The sequence below is a fragment of the Patiria miniata genome, unplaced genomic scaffold (genome assembly GCF_015706575.1).
Source record: "Patiria miniata isolate m_02_andy unplaced genomic scaffold, ASM1570657v1 HiC_scaffold_2, whole genome shotgun sequence".
Lineage (NCBI taxonomy): Eukaryota > Metazoa > Echinodermata > Asteroidea > Valvatida > Asterinidae > Patiria > Patiria miniata.
Window position 1 is genome coordinate 11,874,857 of NW_024037058.1, and position 23,314 is coordinate 11,898,170.

At 37.7% G+C, this 23,314-nt stretch overlaps 1 protein-coding gene across 1 annotated transcript in view; it reads right to left on the minus strand.

Moving 5' to 3' along the window:
* LOC119726362 (scavenger receptor cysteine-rich type 1 protein M130-like) overlaps nt 1-23,314 on the minus strand; it is a 47,841-nt gene that overhangs the window by 1,162 nt on the left and 23,365 nt on the right. Inside the window, exon 8 of the mRNA XM_038198018.1 lies at nt 235-546. Coding sequence (XP_038053946.1) covers nt 235-546 — 312 coding nt within the window. The remainder of the gene's footprint in view (nt 1-234; nt 547-23,314) is intronic.

Sequence of the window (23,314 nt, forward strand, 5' to 3'; positions counted from 1 at the left end):
CACTTCGATTAGTTTGTATGGACTCATTGTGTGACACTTGATTTATTATCAAAAGTGTTTGATTAGGATTTTAAAACGCAGATGTCGGAAATGATCATCCCAGTATTTTGAATTCATTGAGACCCAATGATATTTGTGAATTATATACCCTTTGCTGCTTATAGTTTGTTTCGTTGTTTGTGCTATTTTTAATGTTGTTTCTTGAGATGAATCAAAAGCTGTCTGTGTTCCTACCGCCACTGCAGATGACCCCGGCATCTTGGCTGTGGCTGCAGGTGGTTGCTGTCCAGCAGTGAGATGGGCAGTCACCGAGTCCCCCCTCCGAGCCGGTACAGGCCACGCCCTCCATGTGCACCGGGCCACTTCCTTCCCCGAAGTGCGCTCCGGGCTTGGCCTCCAAGGCGCTGGGGAACCCGAGTTGTCGGCAGACCACCCCGGCATCCGTGATGTCCCAGTCACGGTCGCAGATCGTTCCCCACGTGAAGTCTCGGAAGTTCTCCACCCGGCCACTGAAGTTATTGGGTCCTCCCTCCAACCGAACAGTGTCTGTTTCAAGTACGATTAAGGGAATGAATAAAGCTCAGTCAACATACCACATGACGACCTTTTGTTTCATAATGTTTAGGAAAAACAATCCTTTCCGTACAGTAATTGACCCATCGAATGGCAGCAATCTTGGAATTAAGTGCTTTTCCCGCTTATTAACCATTCATGCATTCATTGTTATCAATTGAAATTTAAACAAGGCCAAAATCATGCAGTTTTATGAAAAAATGTGTTCGCTACTTCAAATTATCTGAATGAAATTTCGGAACCTGACCTTTTTTTTGATTTATATGATTGACCTTAGTCTACATTTCCAAACAAATAGCTGGAGAAAAGGGAGTAAAACGTTTGAGGTGACAAAATATTACATAGCTCGCAAGAAACACAATAACAACTAGAGCTTCGCGTTTGTTGTTACAAACGCAGAGTGGTCGGGCAACAAACGCAGAGTGGTCGGGCAGGCAATCTGTTCATTTAACACTGCCGAGTTGAGTTATGAATATGTTCATGTAAGAACAAAGGATCACGAAGTAAATCCTTTCCAGTACAATCAATTATTTGGTTTCAAAATGCATCTTTAACGGTGTGATAAAGTTTAGTAAACATTCTGTGTACTCATACAAGTTATTTCTGGCTTGATGATGTCATTATTCAAAAACGCGGGGAAGTGGATACCGATTTAGTACGGAGTGGATAAATGTTCGTTGTGAAGCTAAATATCGTATAAAAATATGGAAAATATAACTGTATGTATTCAAATTCGTTTTCAAATTCTCATAGAAGTAACTGTCCGTCCGATGACGTCATGAATTTGGAACCTTGCCAAATTATCTGTGGCTAATCAAAGAATATCCAGGGGCGATTTGGTAAAATTTGAACCGATCGTTTTCAAATTAAACTAGAGATGAGTTTGTGGACAAACACAAGCTGTTTCGGATATTCGAAATACTCTGTGCACGTCATGAACAATCAGTGACGTCACTAAAAATGTCATCTATAACAGCACATTATATGTACATGTCAAGTTATAACCAAATCGAACATGTAGGTCTGTAAATATAGGCCTATAAAGAACAAAATGCCCCTTTAAGGGACGTCACATGACATTTGATGATGACATCACATTAATTTGTCTATAACCCATCTTGGCATTGGTACGATCACGAATTTCTTCTAGGACCATCTGTGGGTGGTAGTCTAAGTGTGTACCAGGTCTAACGTCGATCGCATAATTTACAAAAGTGCCAATTAAAAGTAGAGTGTTTTAAAACGTGTACAAACCCTATGGGGAAAAATGCATCTTTAATGTGATGTAACCAAACACCTGATGACGTCACAATCACGAATTTCTTCTAGGACCATCTGTGGGTGGTAGTCTAAGTATGTATCAAGACTGAGGTCGATCGGATTTACGAAGGTGCCAAAGTGGAGTGTTTTCAAATGTGTACAAAACATATAGGGAAAATGTGCATCTTTAATGTGAAGTAACGTGACACCTGATAACGTCACGATCACGAATTTCTTCAAGAACCATCTGTGGGTGATGGTCTAAGTGTGTACCAAGTGTAACGTCGATCGGATTTACGAAAGTGCCGAAATGGAGCGTTTTAATACATGTACAAACCCTATGGGGAAAAATGCATCTGTAATGTGACCTAACCTGACACTTGATGACGTCACGATCACGAATTTCGTCTAGAACTATCTGTGGGTGGTGGTCTAAGTATGAATTAAGTTTAAAGTCGATCGGATTTACGAAGATGCCAAGGTGGAGTGTTTTAAAACGTGTACAAAACATATAGGGAAAATGTGCATCTTTAATGTGAAGTAACGTGACACCTGATGACGCCATGATCACGAATTTCTTCAAGAACCATCTGTGGGTGATGGTCTAAGTGTGTATCATGTGTAACGTCGATCGGATTTACGAAAGTGCCGAAATGGAGCGTTTTAATACATGTACAAACCCTATGGGGAAAAATGCATCTTTAATGTGACGAAACCTGACACTTGATGACGTCACGATCACGAATTTCGTCTAGAACTATCTGTGGGTGGTGGTCTAAGTATGAATTAAGTTTAAAGTCGATCGGATTTACGAAGATGCCAAACTGGAGTGTTTTAAAACGTGTACAAAACATATGGTGAAAAATGCATCTTTAATGTGATGTAACCTGACACCTGATGACGTCACGATCACAAATTTCTTCTAGGACAATCTGTGGGTGGTGGTCTAAGTATGTACCAAGTTTGAAATCAATCGGATTTCAAAAAGTGGCAAACTGGAGTGGTAGAAGAAACGTGTGTTAAACCTATGGAGAAAAAGTCTGAAAAAGGAGAAGGAAAAACTAGAGGTCTATGTCTGATTGCAACAGAACATAGGGCTTTTCCGCATTATGATTTTTTTTAATCAATAATATGCCCTGAATATGCATGAACATAAAATCTGTCAAAGTTAGCCGAAAATCGGCTAAAACGGTCACTGTGGACAGGATTTGACCTCGGCAATACGATGTATGTGCGTGTGTACAAGGTCTTTGCTTGGACAAAGAGTGATCTAAATAAATTACTGACAAATATTTTTAAATTTTTTGATGATGTCATCCTGACGTCACTGCGAACTTTGCATACTTCTATGATTAACTACCTACCCACCAAGTTTCATGACAGTTGGACCTTTCCTTATATGAAATTAGAAAAATCGCATTTTGATGACGTCATGATGACGTCACACATTTTTCAAGTTTTGTGCGAATAGCTATTACATAACAGACCAAATGCAAAAAAGAATTTTGCATTTTGCATGTTGCGTTCGGGAGATATGGCTAAAAGGTCCAAAAAAATAAATATTCATATAAAATCTCAGGATGACGTCATCATGACGTCACCTCATTTTTAATCTATAACACATCCTGGTATAGCCACATACCAAGTTTCAACCCAATCAGACTTACATTTCTGTAGATATAAGACTTCACAATATGTACGTAAATTTTCAAAAATCAATAAAAAAAATTAGGTGATGACGTCATCGTGACGTAATAGTCTTGGCATAATTTTTGCATGAGGGTCTACCTTGGCTGTAACTTTGATGACGATTTCAGATCGCCAAGTTATAAAAATGTTGGCTTGAAAACGTGTACAAAGTCAATGGGTTAAAAATCCCACAGCAGAAAAACTGCACCTTTAAATACGTGATTTGCCTTCAAACTGAAACATTTTTATAAAATATTACTTGATATTCTGACTATTGGGAATATTTTCAATCAAATGGCAAACGTAAAAAAATACGATTTCTTTTTCATTCTCATTGTAATTCTCGGCCGAAGTTCAGAACTACTCAGTAAGATATATCAGTGTTGTATAGGAAAAGACTTGTAGAGAAAGCTGTGTACAAAGTCTATGAGAAAAATTAATTATTCATGAATCCATAATAAATCACTTGATGATGACGTCACCATGATGTCATAGTCTTGGCATAATTTTTGTATGAGGGTCTTCCTTGGCTGTAACTTTGATGACGATTCCAGATCGCCAAGTTATGAAAATGGTGGCTTGAAAACGTGTACAATGTCAATAGGTTAAAAATCCCACAGCAGAAAAACTGCACCTTCAAATGCGTGATTTTCCTTTAAACTGAAACAATTTGATAAAATATTCCTTGCTATTCTAACTCTTGGGAATATTTTCAATCCAATGACAGGCGTAAAAAAAATACGATTTCTTTTTCCTTCTCATAGTAATTCTCAGCCGAAGTTCAGAACTACTCAGTAAGATATATCAGTGTTGTATAGGGAAAGACTTGTGGAGAAAGCTGTGTACAAAGTCTATGAGAAAAATTAATTGTTCATAAATCCATAATAAATCACTTGATGACGTCACCATGACGTCACTCTTCGGGACACATCTTGGCTATAGGGACTATGCTTATGCCAACTTTCAATGATATCTTACAAAGATAAATGCCAAAAGTGCTATAATACGTCCCTGTCTATGCGCATGCATGAACATAAAATCTGTCAAAGTTAGCCGAAAATCGGCTAAAACGGTCACTGTGGACAGGATTTGACCCCAGCAACACGTGCGCTGCAGGCTGACTGACATACGATGTATGTGCCTATGTACAACGTACGTGCATGTACATATACATTGTGGACGTCCTGTCCTGTGCATGTTTTGAAGCAGAGGTATTGTCAACGTGAAGTTTTAAGCGTGCGCAGGGTGAGTTCGAGTTCGCTTATCGCCTCGAAACTTTTAAATGTTTTAGACCTATTCTTCAATCGACAATTAAAGTAAAAACAAATATAAAAACTGCCATGGTTGATTTTTCAGGAATTTTCAAATGAAAAAGGGTCTTTTTATTATGACTTCCGGTCTGATGACGTCATTCGCCTAAAACTTCACACACGTCTTAAGTGGGCCAAGGTCATCATATACACCAATATTTAGGCGATTCCGACAAACTTCGCCACAGACATCTATTCAAAATACATTTTTGCTAATTTTCAACCTGTCGCTAGAGGGCGCTCGAAGATTGCATGACGTCATCGGTAGATGATTTGAAGAATACTATCGGCCAAGAGACTAACACCGTTGAAAGCAAGTTCATTTCTATTACCACTTTCAAATAATAAGCCACTTCCGGTTTGGGCCTTTTTCGACCGGAAGCAAGGGTCACGTGATTGTACGCACACTGAATGAAATGAAGACCTCAACCTACTCTACCACCCGCCGGCAACAGAATGCTGCGGACGCGTACGGTTGATTTCTTATGCATTTTTAAATATTAAAAGTGTCACAATTTAATTGCCTATAAATAAACACAGGATGACGTCATCATGACGTCATCATTCCACAATGGTGTTTGAATTAGGGTCTTTGCTTGGACAAAGAGTGGTGTAAATGAATAACTGGCAAACAGTCAAAAATGCCCTTTGAAAAGCGACAATTTTTTTAAAATTTCTGTGTACAAAGTCCATGGGAAAAATTAAATATTCAAAAATCCGTAATAAATTAGTCGATGACGTCACCATGACGTCACTCTTCGGGGCACATCTCTGCTATAAGGACTATGATTATGCTAACTTTGAATGACGTATGACAAAGATAAATGTCAAAAGTGGCACTGAGAAAAAACGTGTACAAAGTCTATGGGATTTAGGCGACAAAAAGAAGAAGAAGAAGAAGAAGAAGAAAGAAAAAAAATGAGAACAAAAAGAAAGGCTTTTCCGCTTTTTTGCGGAAAAGCCAAAAAAAAAAAAAAAAAAAAAATCTTAACGAAAACAAGAGCTGTTTCGGTGTGTAACCGAAACAGCTAACTAGAAATGTGTTTGTGGACAAACACAAGCTGTTTCGGATATTTGAAATACTCTCTGCACGTGATGAACAATCAGTGACGTCACTATAAATGTCATCTATACCAGCACATCATAATACGTACATCAAGTTACATATACAACCAATCGAACATTATAGTTCTGTAGATGACCTATAAAAGAATAAAATGTCCCTTTAAGGGACGTCACATGACATTTGATGATGACGTGACCATCTATGGGTAGTAGTCTAAGTGTGTATTGTACCAAGTATAAAGGCGATCGAATTTAAGAAAGTGCCAAAGTGGAGTGTTTTAACACGTGTACAAAACCTATGGGGAAATTGTGCATATTTAATGTGAAGTAACGTGACACCTGATGACGTCACGATCATGAACTTCTTCTAGGACCATCTGTGGGTGGTGGTCTAAGTGTGTACCAAGTGTAGCGTCGATCGGATGTACGAAAGTGCCGAAATGGAGCGTTTTAAAACGTGTACAAACCCTATGGGGGAAAGTGTATCTTTAATGTGACGTAACCTGACACCTGATAGTGTCACGATCACGAATTTTGTCTAGGACCATCTGTGGGTGGTAGTCTTATTATGAATTAAGTCTAAAGTCGATCGGATTTACGAAGATGCCAAACTGGAGTGTTTTAAAACGTGTACAAAACATATGGGGAAAAATGCATCTTTAATGTGACGTACCCGACACCTGATGACGTCACAATCACGAATTTCTTCTAGGACCATCTGTGGGTGGTGTTCTAAGTATGTACCAAGTCTGAAATCAATCGGATTTAAAAAAGTGCCAAAGTGGACTGGTAGAAGAAACGTGTGTAAAACCTATAGAGAAAAAGATGGAAAAAGGAGAAGAAAAAGAAACTAGACGGACGTTGTGTTTGTAGGTAAACAAACACCGAGCTGTTTCGGTGTTTTTTCTGTCTTTGAATGACGAACCCAGAACCTTTGTGTGGGGATTCCAAGTTTTTGCCGTGTGTGCCAAGTGTGTGAAGTCGATTTGTGTCAGACGTCCTAAATCCACGTGGTTCAATGTGTGCGCAGTCCTCTTTTCTTTGCGTTTGGGAACGGGTGCGCGTGCAAAGCGTAGGTGGGTGATTCCATAAATTTAGGGTCCAATTTTGGTGTCCGAGTTACATCTGACTTGTGTAAGATTTTGTAATTCAGGACACATGTCTCTGATTCTAAGAGTGATTATGTAAAGCAAACTACCTGGTAAACAAATGAAAAATAGTGTGAAGTCATTTTTATTGACACTTGAATGGCAAACAAGGATGATTTTTTCCCACATGGTAGGCAATGGGCATGGTTGTGCAATGGGTGGGGGTGCTTCTATGTGAATATTGTATTCTTTACATGTAGTTTACTAAGTACCTCTGATTTTTTTTAAAATGTTATCAGCCTGACTGCCCAAATCATCACTTGGTATCCAGTTTTGCCCTTCTCTGATGATATCCGTTCATCCCCGCCCCCTGCATTCGTCACATGACTGTCTCCTTTTACCTGCACACATTGATTCCTCAGATTGTATGTAATTTTGCCCCTCGAAATATAATTCTGACAATCTCGAACGTTTCATTATAGGTAGATCATTTAAAACACTAGAGGACAGCAAACAACTTTAACTGTGACACAGTTGTGTGCGAGGTCTGACAAGAATACATCCAAAATCAAGGCGAAAAAAGCTGAGCATTTCACGACATCATTATCAAATTTCTTAATGTTTGTACATCTTACATCCTGGTATACAATGTAGACCTACTTACATGTTTATCGCAGGTCAAATCCCAATCCGACGTATTGTTCAGACATTATTGGCCTCAGAAAAAAATGTCCCTTTAATGTGACATCACTTCCAACGAGTTGACATTATGATGTCAGTTGAATTTTAATCTTTACCACACCCCGATTTCGGAACATATCAAGTAACAACCAAATCAGATGGAAATCCACCATTTTAACGACACATCACGCGACATGTAATCAAATCATGGAGATATCGCAGAAAAAAAGGCACCACCAAAATTGGACCTATTGTTCTATAGCTATACGTCTCAGACATACGCCCTTTAATGTGATCTCAGATGATATGTAACGATGTCATGACGTCATCTTGACCTATTTTCTGGTATACAGTGTACAGTATAACTAATCCAAGTTTGTGTGAATACAAAGTTTCAGCCAAATCGTAAGCATATACATCTGGAGCCATGGGGATGGAAATGATGCAAAGTCAGGGTGCCCTCACATGACAGCAAATAAAGTCACAAACGTGTACAAACCCTATGGAAAAAAGAACGTGTACAAACCCTATAGAGAAAAGAACGTGTACAAACCCTATGGAGAAAAGAACGTGTACAAACCCTATGGAGAAAAGAACGTGTACAAACCCTATGGAGAAAAGAACGTGTACAAACCCTATGGAGAAAAGAACGTGTACAAACCCTATGGAGAAAAGAACGTGTACAAACCCTATGGACAAAAAAAATCCCCTTTAATGTTACGTAACTTGACACCTGATGACGTCATGATGACAATTTTCTTCTAGGACCCTCTCTGGATGATTGTCTAAGAATGTACCAAGTCTGAAGTCGATCAGATTTACAAAAGTGCCAAAGTGGCATGGTAGAAGGAAAATGTGTACATACCCTATGGGCGAATTGACTGAAAAAGAAAAAAAAAAACTAGAAATGTGTTTGTGGACAAACACAAGCTGTTTCGGATATATTTGAAATACTCTGTGCACATGACGAGCAATCAGTTACGTCACTGTAAATGTCATCTATAACAGCACATTATAATACGTACATGTCAAGTTACAACCAAATCGAAAACATTATAGTTCTGTAGATATAGGCCTACAAAAGAATAAAATGCCCCTTTAAGGGACGTCACATGACATTTGATGATGACGTCACTTCAGTTTTCATCTATAACACGTCCCTGTGAATGTGCATACCAAGTTTTAATCCAATCAGACTTGTACCTGTACTTCCGAAGTTATAGCGATTCGAAGAAGTGCTCATTTAATGTCACGTCACGTGACACGTGATGACGTCATCATTACGAACTCACTGAGGACCATCTTAGGCAGCTGCTTTTACTAGTGTCTGAAGTGTAAAGTCAATCAGGCATATGGAAGTGGAAAAGTGTATGGTTTGAAGAAAAACGTGTACAAAACCAATAGGGAAAATGTGCAACCTTAATGTGAAGTAATATGACACCTGATGACGTCACAATCACGAATTTCTTCATGGATCATCTGTGATTGGTGATCTAAGTGCGTACCAAGTGTAACGTCGATCGGATTTACGAAAGTGCAGAAATGGAGCGTTTTAAAACGTGTACAAACCCTATGGGGAAAAATGCATCTTTAATGTGACGTAACCTGACACCTGATGATGTCACGATCACGAATTTCGTCTAGTACTATCGGTGGGTAGTGGTCTAAATATGAATTAAGTCTAAAGTCGATGGGATTTACGAAGATGCCAAAGTGGAGTGTTTTAAAACGTGTACAAAACATATGGGGAAAATGCATCTTTAATGTAACGTAACCCGACACCTGATGACGTCAAGGTCACGAATTTCTTCTAGGACCATCTGTGGGTGGTGGTCTAAGTATGAATCAAGTCTGAGGTCGATCGGATTTACGAGGAGGCCAAAGTGAAGTGTTTTAAAACCTTTACAAAACATATGGGGAAAAATGCATCTTTAATGTCACGTAACCTGACACCTGAAGACGTCACGATCACAAATTTCTTCTAGGACCATCTGTGGGTGGTGGTCTAAGTATGTACCAAGTCTGAAATCAATCGGATTTTAAAAAGTGCCAAAGTGGACTGGTAGAATAAACGTGTGTTAAACCTATGGTAAAAAAGGCTGAAAAAGGAGAAAAAAAAAGAAAAAAAAAGAAAAACTAGAGATGAGTTTGTGGACAAACACAAGCTGTTTCGGATATTCGAAACACTATGTGCACGTCATGAACAATCAGTGACGTCACTAAAAATGTCATCTATAACAGCACATTATACGTACATGTCAAGTTATAACCAAATCGAAAATGTAAGTCTGTAAATATAGGCCTATAAAGAACAAAATGTCCCTTTAAGGGGCGTCACATGACATTTGATGATGACATCACATGAATTTGTCTATAACCCATCTCGGCATTGGTACGATCACGAATTTCTTCTAGGACCATCTGTGGGTGATAGTCTAAGTGTGTACCAGGTCTAACGTCGATCGCATAATTTACAAAAGTGCCAAAGTAGAGTGTTTTAAAACGTGTACAAACCCTATGGGGAAAAATGCATCTTTAATGTGATGTAACCCAACACCTGATGACGTCACGATCACGAATTTCTTCTAGGACCATCTGTGGGTGGTGGTCTAAGTGTGTACCAAGTATAAAGTCGATCAAATTTACGAAAGTGCCAAAAAGTGAAGCGTTTTAAAACGTGTACAAAACCTATGGGGAAAATGTGCATCTTTAATGTGAAGTAACGTGACACCTGATGACGTCATGATCACGAATTTCTTCAAGGACCATTTGTGGGTGATGGTCTAAGTGTGTACCAAGTGTGACGTCGATCAGATTTACGAAAGTGCCGAAATGGAGCGTTTTAAAACATGTACAAACCCTATGGGGAAATAAGCATTTTTTATGTGACGTAACCTGACTCTTGATGACGTCACGATCACGAAATTTCTTCTAGGACCATCTGTGGGTGGTTGTCTAAGTGTGTACCAAGTATAAAGTCGATCAAATTTACGAAAGTGCCAAAAAGTGAAGCGTTTTAAAACGTGTACAAAACCTATGGGGAAAATGTGCATCTTTAATGTGAAGTAACGTGACACCTGATGACGTCATGATCACGAATTTCTTCAAGGACCATTTGTGGGTGATGGTCTAAGTGTGTACCAAGTGTGACGTCGATCAGATTTACGAAAGTGCCGAAATGGAGCGTTTTAAAACATGTACAAACCCTATGGGGAAATAAGCATTTTTAATGTGACGTAACCTGACTCTTGATGACGTCACGATCACGAATTTCTTCTAGGACCATTTGTGGGTGGTAGTCTAATTATAAATTAAGTTTAAAGTCGATCGGATTTACGAAGATACCCAAACTGGAGTGTTTTAAAACGTGTACAAAACATATGGGGAAAAATACATCTTTAATGTGACGTAACCTGACACCTGATAACGTCACAATCACAAATTTCTTCTAGGACCATCTGTGGGTGGTGGTCTCAGTATGTACCAAGTCTGAAATCAATCGGATTTATAAAAGTGGCAAAGTTGACTGCCAGAAGAAACGTGTGTTAAACCTATGGGAAAAAGTCTGAAAAAGGAGGAAAAAAAAAACTAGAAATGTGTTTGTGGACAAACACAAGCTGTTTCGGATATTTGAAATACTCTGTGCACGTGACGAACAATCAGTAACGTCACTGTAAATGTCATCTATAACAGCATATTATAATTATACGTACATGTCAAGTTACAACCAAATCGAACATTATAGTTCTTTAGATATAGGCCTATAAAAGAATAGCGATTCAAAGAAATGCTCATTGAATTGTCATGTCACGTGACACATGATGACGTCATCGTTATGAACTCACTGGGGACCATCTTCGGCTGCTGGTCTTACTAGTGTCTGACAAGTGTAAAGTCAATCAGACATATAGAAGTGGAAAAGTGTTTGGTTTGAAGAAAAACGTGTACAAAACCAATAGGGAAACAATGCATCTTTAATGTGACGTAACCTGACACATCATGACGCCATGATGACGACTTTCTTTTAGGACAATCTGTGGGTGGTAGTCTAATTATGTTTCAAGTGTAATATCGATCTGATTTACAAACGTGCCAAAGTAGAGTGTATTAATAAAACGTGTACAAACCCTTTGGGGAAAATGCATCTTTAATGTGACGTAATCTGACACCTAATGACGTGACGATGACGACTTTCTTCAAGGACCATCTGTGGCTGATGGTTTAAGTGTGAACCAAGTGTAACATCGATCGGATTTACGAAAGTGCCGAAAATGGAGCGTTTTAAAACATGTACAAACCCTATGGGGAAAAATGCATCTTTAATGTGACGTAACCTGACACTTGATGACGTCACGATCACGAATTTCTTCAAGAACCATCCGTGGGTGGCGGTCTAAGTATGAATTAAGTTTATAGTTGATCGGATTTACGAAGATGCCGAACTGGAGTGTTTTAAAACGTGTACAAAACATATGGGGAAAAATGCATCTTTAATGTGACGTAACCTGACACCTGATGACGTCACGATCACAAATTTCTTCTAGGACCATCTGTGGGTGGTGGTCTCAGTATGTGCCAAGTCTGAAATCAATCGGATTTTTAAAAGTGGCAGAGTGGACTGCCAGAAGAAACGTGTGTTAAACCTATGAAGAAAAAGTCTGAAAAAGGAGAAAAAAGAAAAGAAAAAGAAACTAGAGATGTGTTTGTGGACAAACACAAGCTGTTTCGGATATTCGAAATACTCTGTGCATGTGATGAACAATCAGTGACGTCACTAAAAATGTCATCTATAACAGCACATTATACGTACATGTCAAGTTATAACCAAATCGAACATAAAGGTCTGTAAATATAGGCCAATGAAGAACAAAATGCCCCTTTAAGGGACGTCACATGACATTTGATGATGACATCACATTATTGTTCATCTATAACCCATCTTGGCATTGGTACGATCACGAATTTCTTCTAGGAACATCTGTGGGTGGTAGTCTAAGTGTGTACCAGGTCTAACGTCGATCGCATAATTTACAAAAGTGCCAAAGTAGAGTGTTTTAAAACGTGTACAAACCCTATGGGGAAAAATGCATCTTTAATGTGATGTAACCCAACACATGATGACGTCACGATCACGAATTTCTTCTAGGACCATCTGTGGGTGGTGGTCTAAGTATGTATTAAGTCTGAGGTCGATCGCATTTATGAAGGTGCCAAGGTGGAGTGTTTTAAAACGTGTACAAAGCATATACGGAAAATGTGCATCTTTAATGTGAGATAGCGTGACAACTGATGACGTCACGATCACGAATTTCTTCTTGGACCATCTGTGGATTGTGGTCTAAGTATGTATTAAGTCTGAGGTCGATCGCATTTATGAAGGTGCCAAGGTGGAGTGTTTTAAAACGTGTACAAAGCATATAGGGAAAATGTGCATCTTTAATGTGAAGTAGCGTGACAACTGATGACGTCACGATCACGAATTTCTTCAAGGACCATCTGTGGGTGATGGTCTCAGTGTGTACCAAGTGTAACGTCGATCGGATTTACGAAGATGCCAAACTGGAGTGTTTTAAAACGTGTACAAAACATATGGGGGAAAATGCATCTTTAATGTGACGTAACCAGACACTTGATGACGTCATGATCACGAATTTCGTCTAGAACCATCTGTGGATGGTGGTCTAAGTATGAATTAAGTTTAAAGTCGATCGGATTTACGAAGATGCCAAACTGGAGTGTTTTAAAACGTGTACAAAACATATAGGGGAAAATGCATCTTTAATGTGACGTAACCAGACACTTGATGACGTCATGATCACGAATTTCGTCTAGAACCATCTGTGGGTGGAGTTCTAAGTATGAATTAAGTTTAAAGTCGATTGGATTTACGAAGATGCCAAACTGGAGTGTTTTAAAACGTGTACAAAACATAAGGGGAAAAATGAATCTTTAATTTGATGTAACCTGACACCTGATGACGTTATGATCACAAATTTCTTCTAGGACCATCTGTGGGTGGTGGTCTAAGTAGGTACCAAGTCTGAAATCAATCGGATTTAAAAAAGTGGCAAAGTGGACTGGTAGAAGAAACGTGTGTTAAACCTATGGAGAAAAAGTCTGAAAAAGGAAAAAAAAAAAAAAAAAGAAAAAGAAAAAAAAAATCTTAACGAAAACAAGAGCTGTTTCGGTGTGTTACCGAAACAGCTAAAAAAAAATCTTAACGAAAACAAGAGCTGTTTCGGTGTGTCACCGAAACAGCTAAAAAAAGAAAAAGAAAAAAAAAATCGTAACGAAAACAAGAGCTGTTTCGGTGTGTACACCGAAACAGCTAAAAAAAATCTTAACGAAAACAAGAGCTGTTTCGGTGTGTACACCGAAACAGCTAAAAAGAAAAAAAAAATCTTAACGAAAACAAGAGCTGTTTCGGTGGGTCACCGAAACAGCTAAAACTAGAAATGTGTTTGTGGACAAACACAAGCTGTTTCGGATATTTAAAATACTCTGTGCACGTGATGAACACTTGATGAAGTCACTTCGAATGTCATCTGCCAAGTGAAAAGTCAATCAGACATACAGTGCCAAAGTACATGGTTTGAAGAAAAACGTCAGTACAAAACCTATGGGGGAAAATGCATCTTTCATGTAACGTAACGTGACACCTGGAGACGTCACGATCACAAATTTCTTCCAGGAATATCTGTGGATGGTGATCTAAGTATGTACCAAGTCAGAACTTGATCAGATTTTCGAAAGTGCCCTAAGTGGAGTGTTTTAAAACGTGTACAAAACATAAGGGGAAAAATGCATCTTTAATGTGACGTAACTTGACATCTGATGACGTCAAGATCACATTTTGCTTCTCGGACCATCTGTTGGTAGTGGTCTAAGTATGTATCAAGTCTGAGGTCGATCGGATTTTCGAAAGTGCCCTGTGTGGAGTGTTTTAAAACGTGTACAAAACATATGGGGAAAAATGCATCTTTAATGTGACGTAACTTGACATCTGATGACGTCACGATCACATTTTTCTTCTAGCACCATCTGTGGGTGGTGGTCTAAGTATGAATTAAGTTTAAAGTTGATCGGATTTACGAAGATGCCAAACTGGAGTGTTTTAAAACGTGTACAAAACATATGGGGAAAAATACATCTTTAATGTGACGTAACCTGACACCTGATGACGTCACGATCACAAATTTCTTCTAGGACCATCTGTGGGTGGTGGTCTAAGTATGTACCAAGTCTGAAATCAATCGGATTTATAAAAGTGGCAAAGTGGACTGCCAGAAGAAACGTGTGTTAAACCTATGGAGAAAAAGTCTGAAAAAGGAGAAAAAAAAAAAGAACTAGAAATGTGTTTGTGGACAAACACAAGCTGTTTCGGATATTTGAAATACTCTGTGCACGTGATGAACACTTGATGAAGTCACTTTGAATGTCATCTGCCAAGACAAAAAAAGTCAATCAGACATATAGTGCCAAAGTATGAATTGAAAAAAAAAAGTGTACAAAACCAATAGGGGAAAAATGCATCTTTAATGTGAAGTAACCTTACACCTGATGACGTCACGATCACAAATTTCTTCTAGGACCATCTGTGGGTGGTGGTCTAAGTATGTACCAAGTCTGAAATCAATCGGATTTATAAAAGTGGCAAAGTGGACTGCCAGAAGAAACGTGTGTTAAACCTATGGAGAAAAAGTCTGAAAAAGGAGAAAAAAAAAAAGAACTAGAAATGTGTTTGTGGACAAACACAAGCTGTTTCGGATATTTGAAATACTCTGTGCACGTGATGAACACTTGATGAAGTCACTTTGAATGTCATCTGCCAAGACAAAAAAAGTCAATCAGACATATAGTGCCAAAGTATGAATTGAAAAAAAAAAGTGTACAAAACCAATAGGGGAAAAATGCATCTTTAATGTGAAGTAACCTTACACCTGATGACGTCACGATCACAAATTTCTTCTAGGACCATCTGTGGGTGGTGGTCTAAGTATGTACCAAGTCTGAAATCAATCGGATTTATAAAAGTGGCAAAGTGGACTGCCAGAAGAAACGTGTGTTAAACCTATGGAGAAAAAGTCTGAAAAAGGAGAAAAAAAAAAAGAACTAGAAATGTGTTTGTGGACAAACACAAGCTGTTTCGGATATTTGAAATACTCTGTGCACGTGATGAACACTTGATGAAGTCACTTTGAATGTCATCTGCCAAGACAAAAAAAGTCAATCAGACATATAGTGCCAAAGTATGAATTGAAAAAAAAAAGTGTACAAAACCAATAGGGGAAAAATGCATCTTTAATGTGAAGTAACCTTACACCTGATGATGTCACGATCACGAATTTCTTCTAGGACCATCTGTGGGTGGTGGTATAAGTGTGTACCAAGTCTAACGTCGATCGGATTTACGAAAGTGCCAAAGTAGAATGTTTTAAAACATGTACAAACCTTATGGGGACAAATTCATCTTTAATGTAACATAACCCAACACCTGATGACGTCACGATCACAAATTTCTTCTAGGACCATCTGTGGGTGATAGTCTAAGTGTGTACCAAGTCTGACGTCGATCGGATTTACAAAAGTGCCAAAGTGGAGTGTTTTATAACGTGTACAAACCCTATGGGCAAAGTGCATCTTTAATGTGACGTAACCCAACACCAGATGACGTCACGATCACGAATTTCGTCTAGAACCATCTGTGGGTGGTGGTCTAAGTATGTATCAAGTCTGAGATCGATCGGATTTACGAAGAGGCCAAAGTGGAGTGTTTTAAAACGTGTACAAAACATATGGGGAAAAATGCATCTTTAATGTGATGTAACCTGACACCTGATGACGTCATGATCTCAATTTTCTTCCAGGACCATCTGTGGGTGGTGGTCTAAGTATGCACCAAGTCTGAAATCAATCGGATTTTAAAAAGTGGCAAAGTGGACTGGTAGAAGAAACGTGTGTTAAACCTATGGAGAAAAAGTCTGAAAAAGGAGAAAAAAAAAAAAAAGAAAAAGAAAAAAAACTAGAGCTGTATGTCTGTTTGCAAACAGAACACAGGGCTTTTTCGCATTTTACAAATATTTGTTTCGTTTGTCCTTTTGCAGTCACTTTTCTGAGTGCTTTATGCAGTTAAAGGTTGTTCAAAACGCTTAGAATAATTCCTAAAGTATAATTTTATCAAATGATGTCACTTGCCCTGCAATGACGTCATCCTTAAGACCCTTCTCGATGCACATTTTGTCATTGTGATTTTGGTTTGAACCAAGTTTAATGTCAATCCGGTGAAATAAAGTGTGCAATTTGTGGAAGCACAATACAATTTAAAATATCTTAAAATTATAAAAACCAAACGATGACGTCATCGTGACGTCACTTTAAACTTTGTATACTAGTACCATATTTACCTACCCATTAAGTTTCATGACAGTCGGACCTTTCCTTATATGTGTATTTTGAAAATCGCATTTTTATGACGTCATAATGATGTCAGATATTTTGTTCAAAATGTTGTGCAAATACCTTTTACCTAACAGACCAAATACACAAAGAATTTTTAATTTTGCATGTTACGTTCATGAGATATGGCTAAAAGGTCAAAAACCTCAAATACGCATATAAAATCTCCGGATGACGTCATCATGGCGTCACCTAATTGGTTTTTTTACCTATAACACATCCCGGTCTAGCCACATACCAAGTTTCAACCCAATCAGGCTTACAGTTCTGTAGATATAGGACAACATAATATGCACGTAAATTTTCAAAAATCAATAAACAAAATTGGGTGATGACGTCATCATGACGTCATAGTCTTGGCATAATTTTTGTATGAGGGTCTTCCTTGGCTGTTACATTGATGACGATTCCAGATCGCCAAGTTATAGAAATGGTGGCTTGAAAACGTGTACAAAGTCAATGGGCTAACACGTGTACAAAGTTAACGGGCTAAACAAAATCCCACTGCAGAAAAATTGCACCTTTAATTTGTAATTTGCCTTTGAACTGAAACATTTTTATGAAATATTACTTGATATTCTGACCCTTAGGAATATGTTCAATCGAATGACAGACCGAAACAAATACGATTTCTCTTTCCTTCTCATAGTAATTCTCGGCTGAGGTTCAGAACTACTCAGTAAGATATCAGTGTTGTATAGGAAAAGACTTGTGGAAAATCCCACTGCAGAAAAACTGCACCTTTAAATACGTAACATAGGGCTTTTCGGCATTATGATTTTTTATTATACGCCCCTGACTATGCGTATGCATGAACATAAAATCTGTCAAGGTTAGCCGAAAATCGGCTAAAACGGTCACTGTGATGTGGACAGGATTTGACCTCGTCAACACGTGCTCTGCAGGCTGACTGACATACGATGTACAGTATGTGCGTAACGTACGTGTATGTACATGTACATATAGACGTTCTGTGCATGTTTTAGAGCAGAGGTATTGTCAACGTGAAGTTTTAAGCGTGCGCAGGGCATGTCCGAGTTCGCTTATTGCCTCGAAGCTTTGATATGTTTTAGACCTACCCTTAAATCGACAATTAAAGTAAAAACATAAAAACTGCCATGGTTGATTTTTCAGGAATTTTCAAATGAAAAAGGGTCTTTTTATTATAACTTCCGGTCTGATGACGTCATTTGCCTAAAACTTCGCACACGTCTTAAGTGGGTCAAGGTCATTATATACACCAATATTTAGGCGATTCCGACAAACTTCGCCACAGACATCTATTCAAAATACATTTTTGCTAATTTTCAACCTGTCGCTAGAGGGCGCTCGAAGATTGCATTACGTCATTGGTAGATGATTTGAAGAATACTTTTAGCCAAGAGACTAACTCCGTTAAAAGCAAGTTCATTTCTATTACCACTTTTAAATAATAAGCCACTTCCGGTTTGGGCCTTTTTCGACCGGAAGCAAGGGTCACGTGATTGCACGCACACTGAATGAAATAAAGACCTCAACCTACTCTACCACTTGCCGGCAACAGAATGCTGCGGACGCGGACGGTTGATTTCTTATGCATTTTTAAATATTAAAAGTGTCACAATTTAATTGCCTATAAATAAACACTGGATGACGTCATCATGACGTCATCATTCCACAATGTTGTTTGAATTAGGGTCTTTGCTTGGACAAAGATTGGTGTAAATGAATTACTGGCAAAGAGTCGAAAATGCCCTTTGAAAATCGACAATTTTTTCTTAATTTTTGTGTACAAAGTCTATGGGAAAAATTAAATATTCAAAAATCTATAATAAATTAGTCAATGACGTCACCATGACGTCACTCTTCGGGGCACATCTCTGCTATAAGGACTATGACTATGCTTAATTTGAATGATGTAAGACGAAGATTAATACCAAAAGTGGCACTGAGAAAAAACGTATACAAAGTCTATGGGATTTAGGCGACAAAAAGAAGAAGAAGAAGAAGAAGAAGATACAACTAGAGGTCTATGTCTGTTTGCAACAGAACATAGGGCTTTTCCGCATGATAATTTTTTTTTATCAATAATATGGCCTGAATAAGCATGAACATAAAATCTATCAAAGTTAGCCAAAAAATCGGCTAAAACGGTCACTGTGGACAGGATTTGACCTCGGCACTACCATGTATGTGCGTGTGTACAAGGTCTTTGCTTGGACAAAGAGTGATCTAAATAAATTACTGGCAAAGAGTCGAAAACGCACTTTGAAAATCGACAATTATTTTTAAATTTTTGATGACGTCATCGTGACATCATACTAGTATGATTAACTACCTACCCACCAAGTTTCATGACAATTGGACCTTTCCTTATATGAGTTTTGAAAAATCGCATTTTGATGACGTCATGATGACGTCACCGTTTTTCAAGTTTTGTGCGAATAGCTATTACATAACAGACCAAATGCAAAAAAGAATTTTGCATTTTGCATGGTGCGTTCGGGAGATATGGCTTAAAGGTCAAAAAAAATAAATGTTCATATAAAATCTCAGGATGACGTCATCATGACGTCACCTTGTTTTTAATCTTTAACACTTCCTGGTATAGCCACATACCAAGTTTCAACCCAATCGGACTTACATTTCTGTAGATATAAGACTTCACAATATGTACGTAAATCTTCAAAAATCAACAAAAAATTAGGTGATGACGTCATCGTGACGTCATAGTCTTGGCATAATTTTTGTATGAGGGTCTTCCTTGGCTGTAACTTTGATGACGATTCCAGATCGCCAAGTTATAAAAATGGTGGCTTGAAAACGTGTACAAAGTCAATGGGTTAAAAATCCCACAGCAGAAAAACTGCACCTTTAAATGCGTGATTTTCCTTTAAACTTAAACATTTTTATAAAATATTACTTGCTATTCTAACTCTCGGGAATATTTTCAATCAAATGACAGGCGTAAAAAAATACGATTTCTTTTTCCTTCTCATAGTAATTCTCAGCCGAAGTTCAGAACTACTCAGTAAGATATATCAGTGTTGTATAGGAAAAGACTTGTGGAGAAAGCTGTGTACAAAGTCTATGAGAAAAATTAATTATTCATAAATCCATAATAAATCACTTGATGATGACGTCATCATGATGTCATAGTCTTGGCATAATCTTTGTATTAGGGTCTTTCTTGGCTGTAACTTTGATGACGATTCCAGATCGCCAAGTTATGAAAATGGTGGCTTGAAAACGTGTACAAATTCAATAGGTTAAAAATCCCACAGCAGAAAAACTGCACCTTTAAATGCGTGATTTGCCTTTAAACTGAAACATTTTTATGAAATATTACTTGCTATTCTAACTCTTGGGAATATTTTCAATCAAATGACAGGCGTAAAAAAATACGATTTCTTTTTCCTTCTCATAGTAATTCTCAGCCGAAGTTCAGAACTACTCAGTAAGATATATCAGTGTTGTATAGGGAAAGACTTGTGGAGAAAGCTGTGTACAAAGTCTATGACAAAAATTAATTATTCATAAATCCATAATAAATCACTTGATAACGTCATCATGACGTCACTCTTCGGGACACATCTTGGCTATAGGGACTATGCTTATGCCAACTTTCAATGATGTCTGACAAAGATTAATGCCAAAAGTGATATAATACGTCCCTGTCTATGCGCATGCATTAACATAAACTCTGTCAAAGTTAGCCGAAAATCTGCTAAAACGGTTACTGTGGACAGGATTTGACCTCAGCAACACGTGCGCTGCCGGCTGACTGACATACGATGTATGTGCCTGTGTACAACGTACGTGCATGTACATGTACATGTACATTGTGGACGTCCTGTCCTATGCATGTTTTGAAGCAGAGGTATTGTCAACGTGAAGTTTTAAGCGTGAGCAGGGTATGATCGAGTTCGCTTATCGCCTCGAAACTTTGAAATGTTTTAGACCTACCCTTCAATCGACAATTAAAGTAAAAACAAATATAAAAACTCCCATGGTTAATTTTTCAGGAATTTTCAAATGAAAAAGGGTCTTTTTATTATAACTTCCGGTCTGATGACGTCATTCGCCTAAAACTTCGCACACGTCTTAAGTGGGTCAAGGTCATCATATACACCAATATTTAGGCGATTCGGACAAACTTCGCCACAGACATCTATTCAAAATACATTTTTGCTAATTTTCAACCTGTCGCTAGAGGGCGCTTGAAGATTGCATGACGTCATCGGTAGATGATTTGAAGAATTCTATCGGCCAAGAGACTAACACTGTTAAAAGCAAGTTCATTTCTATTACCATTTTCAAATAATAAGCCACTTCCTGTTTGGGCCTTTTTCGACCGGAAGCAAGGGTCACGTGATTGCACGCACACTGAATGAAATGAAGACCTTAACCTGTTCTACCACTTGCCGGCAACAGAATGCTGCGGACGCGTACAGTTGATTTCTTATGCATTTTTTAATATTAAAAGTGTCACAATTTAATTGCCTATAAATAAACACAGGATGACGTCATCATGACGTCATCATTCCACAATGTTGTTTGAATTAGGGTCTTTGCTTGGACAAAGATTGGTGTAAATGAATTACTGGCAAAGAGTCAAAAATGCCCTTTGAAAATCGACAATTATTTTTTAATTTCTGTGTACAAAGTCTATGGGAAAAATTAAATATTCAAAAATCTATAATAAATTAGTCGATGACGTCACCATGACGTCAATCTTCGGGACACATCTTTGCTATAGGGACTATGCTTATGCTAACTTTGAATGATGTATGACAAAGATTAATGCCAAAAGTGGCGTTGAGAAAAAACGTGCACAAAGTCTATGGGATTTAGGCGACAAAAAGAAGAAGCCAAAAAAAAAAAAAAAAACTAGAGGTTTATGTCTGTTCAATCAACAGAACATAGGGCTTTTTCGCATTGTTGATTGTTGTTGTTGATTGTTGATGTTGATTGTTGATTGTTGATGTTGATTGTTGATTGTTGATTGTTGATGTTGATTGTTGACGTTGATTATTGATGTCGATTGTTGGTGATGTTTCTGATGATGATTGTTTATGTTGGTTATTTATGTTGATTGTTGATGATTGTTGATGTTAATTGTAAATTGTTGATTTTGATTGTTGATTGTTAATGTTGATGTTGATTGATGATTAGTTGATGCTGATTGTTGATGTTGATGTTAATTGTTGATGTTGATGATGTTGTTGTTGAATGCTGATGTTAATTTTTGATATTGATCTTTGATGTTGATGTTGTTGATGATTGTTGACGTTGATTGTTGATGTTGATTATTTATGTCGATTGTTGATGATGTTTCTTGATGTTGATTTTTGATGTTGGTTATTGATGTTGATTGTTGATGATTGTTGATGTTAATTGTTAATTGTTGATTTTGATTGTTGATTGTTGATTGTTGATTGTTGATGTTGATGTCGGTTGATGATTATTGATAGTTGATTGTTGATAGCTGATGATTTTGGTGTTGATTGTTGATTTTGACTGTTGATTTTGATTTTTGATTTGTTATTGTTGATTAGTTGATGGTGATTGTTCAATGATGTTTATATGTGTTTTCAACTATCGCATTTTTGATGACTTCATGATGACGTCACATTCTTTTCAAAATTTTGTGTATATACTTATTCCCTGTCAAACCAAATACAAAAAGAATTTTGAATTTTGCATGTTGCGTTCGTGTGATATGGCTTAAAGGGTCCAACAACTCATAAAATCATATAAAATCGTATGATGACGTCATTATGACGTCATTTCAATTTGTACCTATAACACATAGGTACCGAGTTTCAATACAATCAGACTTACCGTGCTATAGATATTGGGCTTTGAATTATGAACTTTTAAGATGACGTCACGTGACCCATGATGACGTCATTATAACAATACTTGGCGGTGCTCATTATTCTTTTGTGGACTTAGCCTGTACCAAGTTTGAAGCGACTTGGATAAATAAAAGTGTTAAATTTCGTAATCAGAATAAAACTGTAAATATTTAAAAAATCGTTAAAAATCTGTCGATGACGTCATCGTTACGTCATTCCATATTTTGTGCACTGGTACAATTATCTACCCACCCACCAAGTTTCAGTACGATCGGACATTCCCTTATGTGTTTTACAAAATCGCATTTTTGATGACGTCATCATGACGTCACACATTTTTCAAAATTTTGTG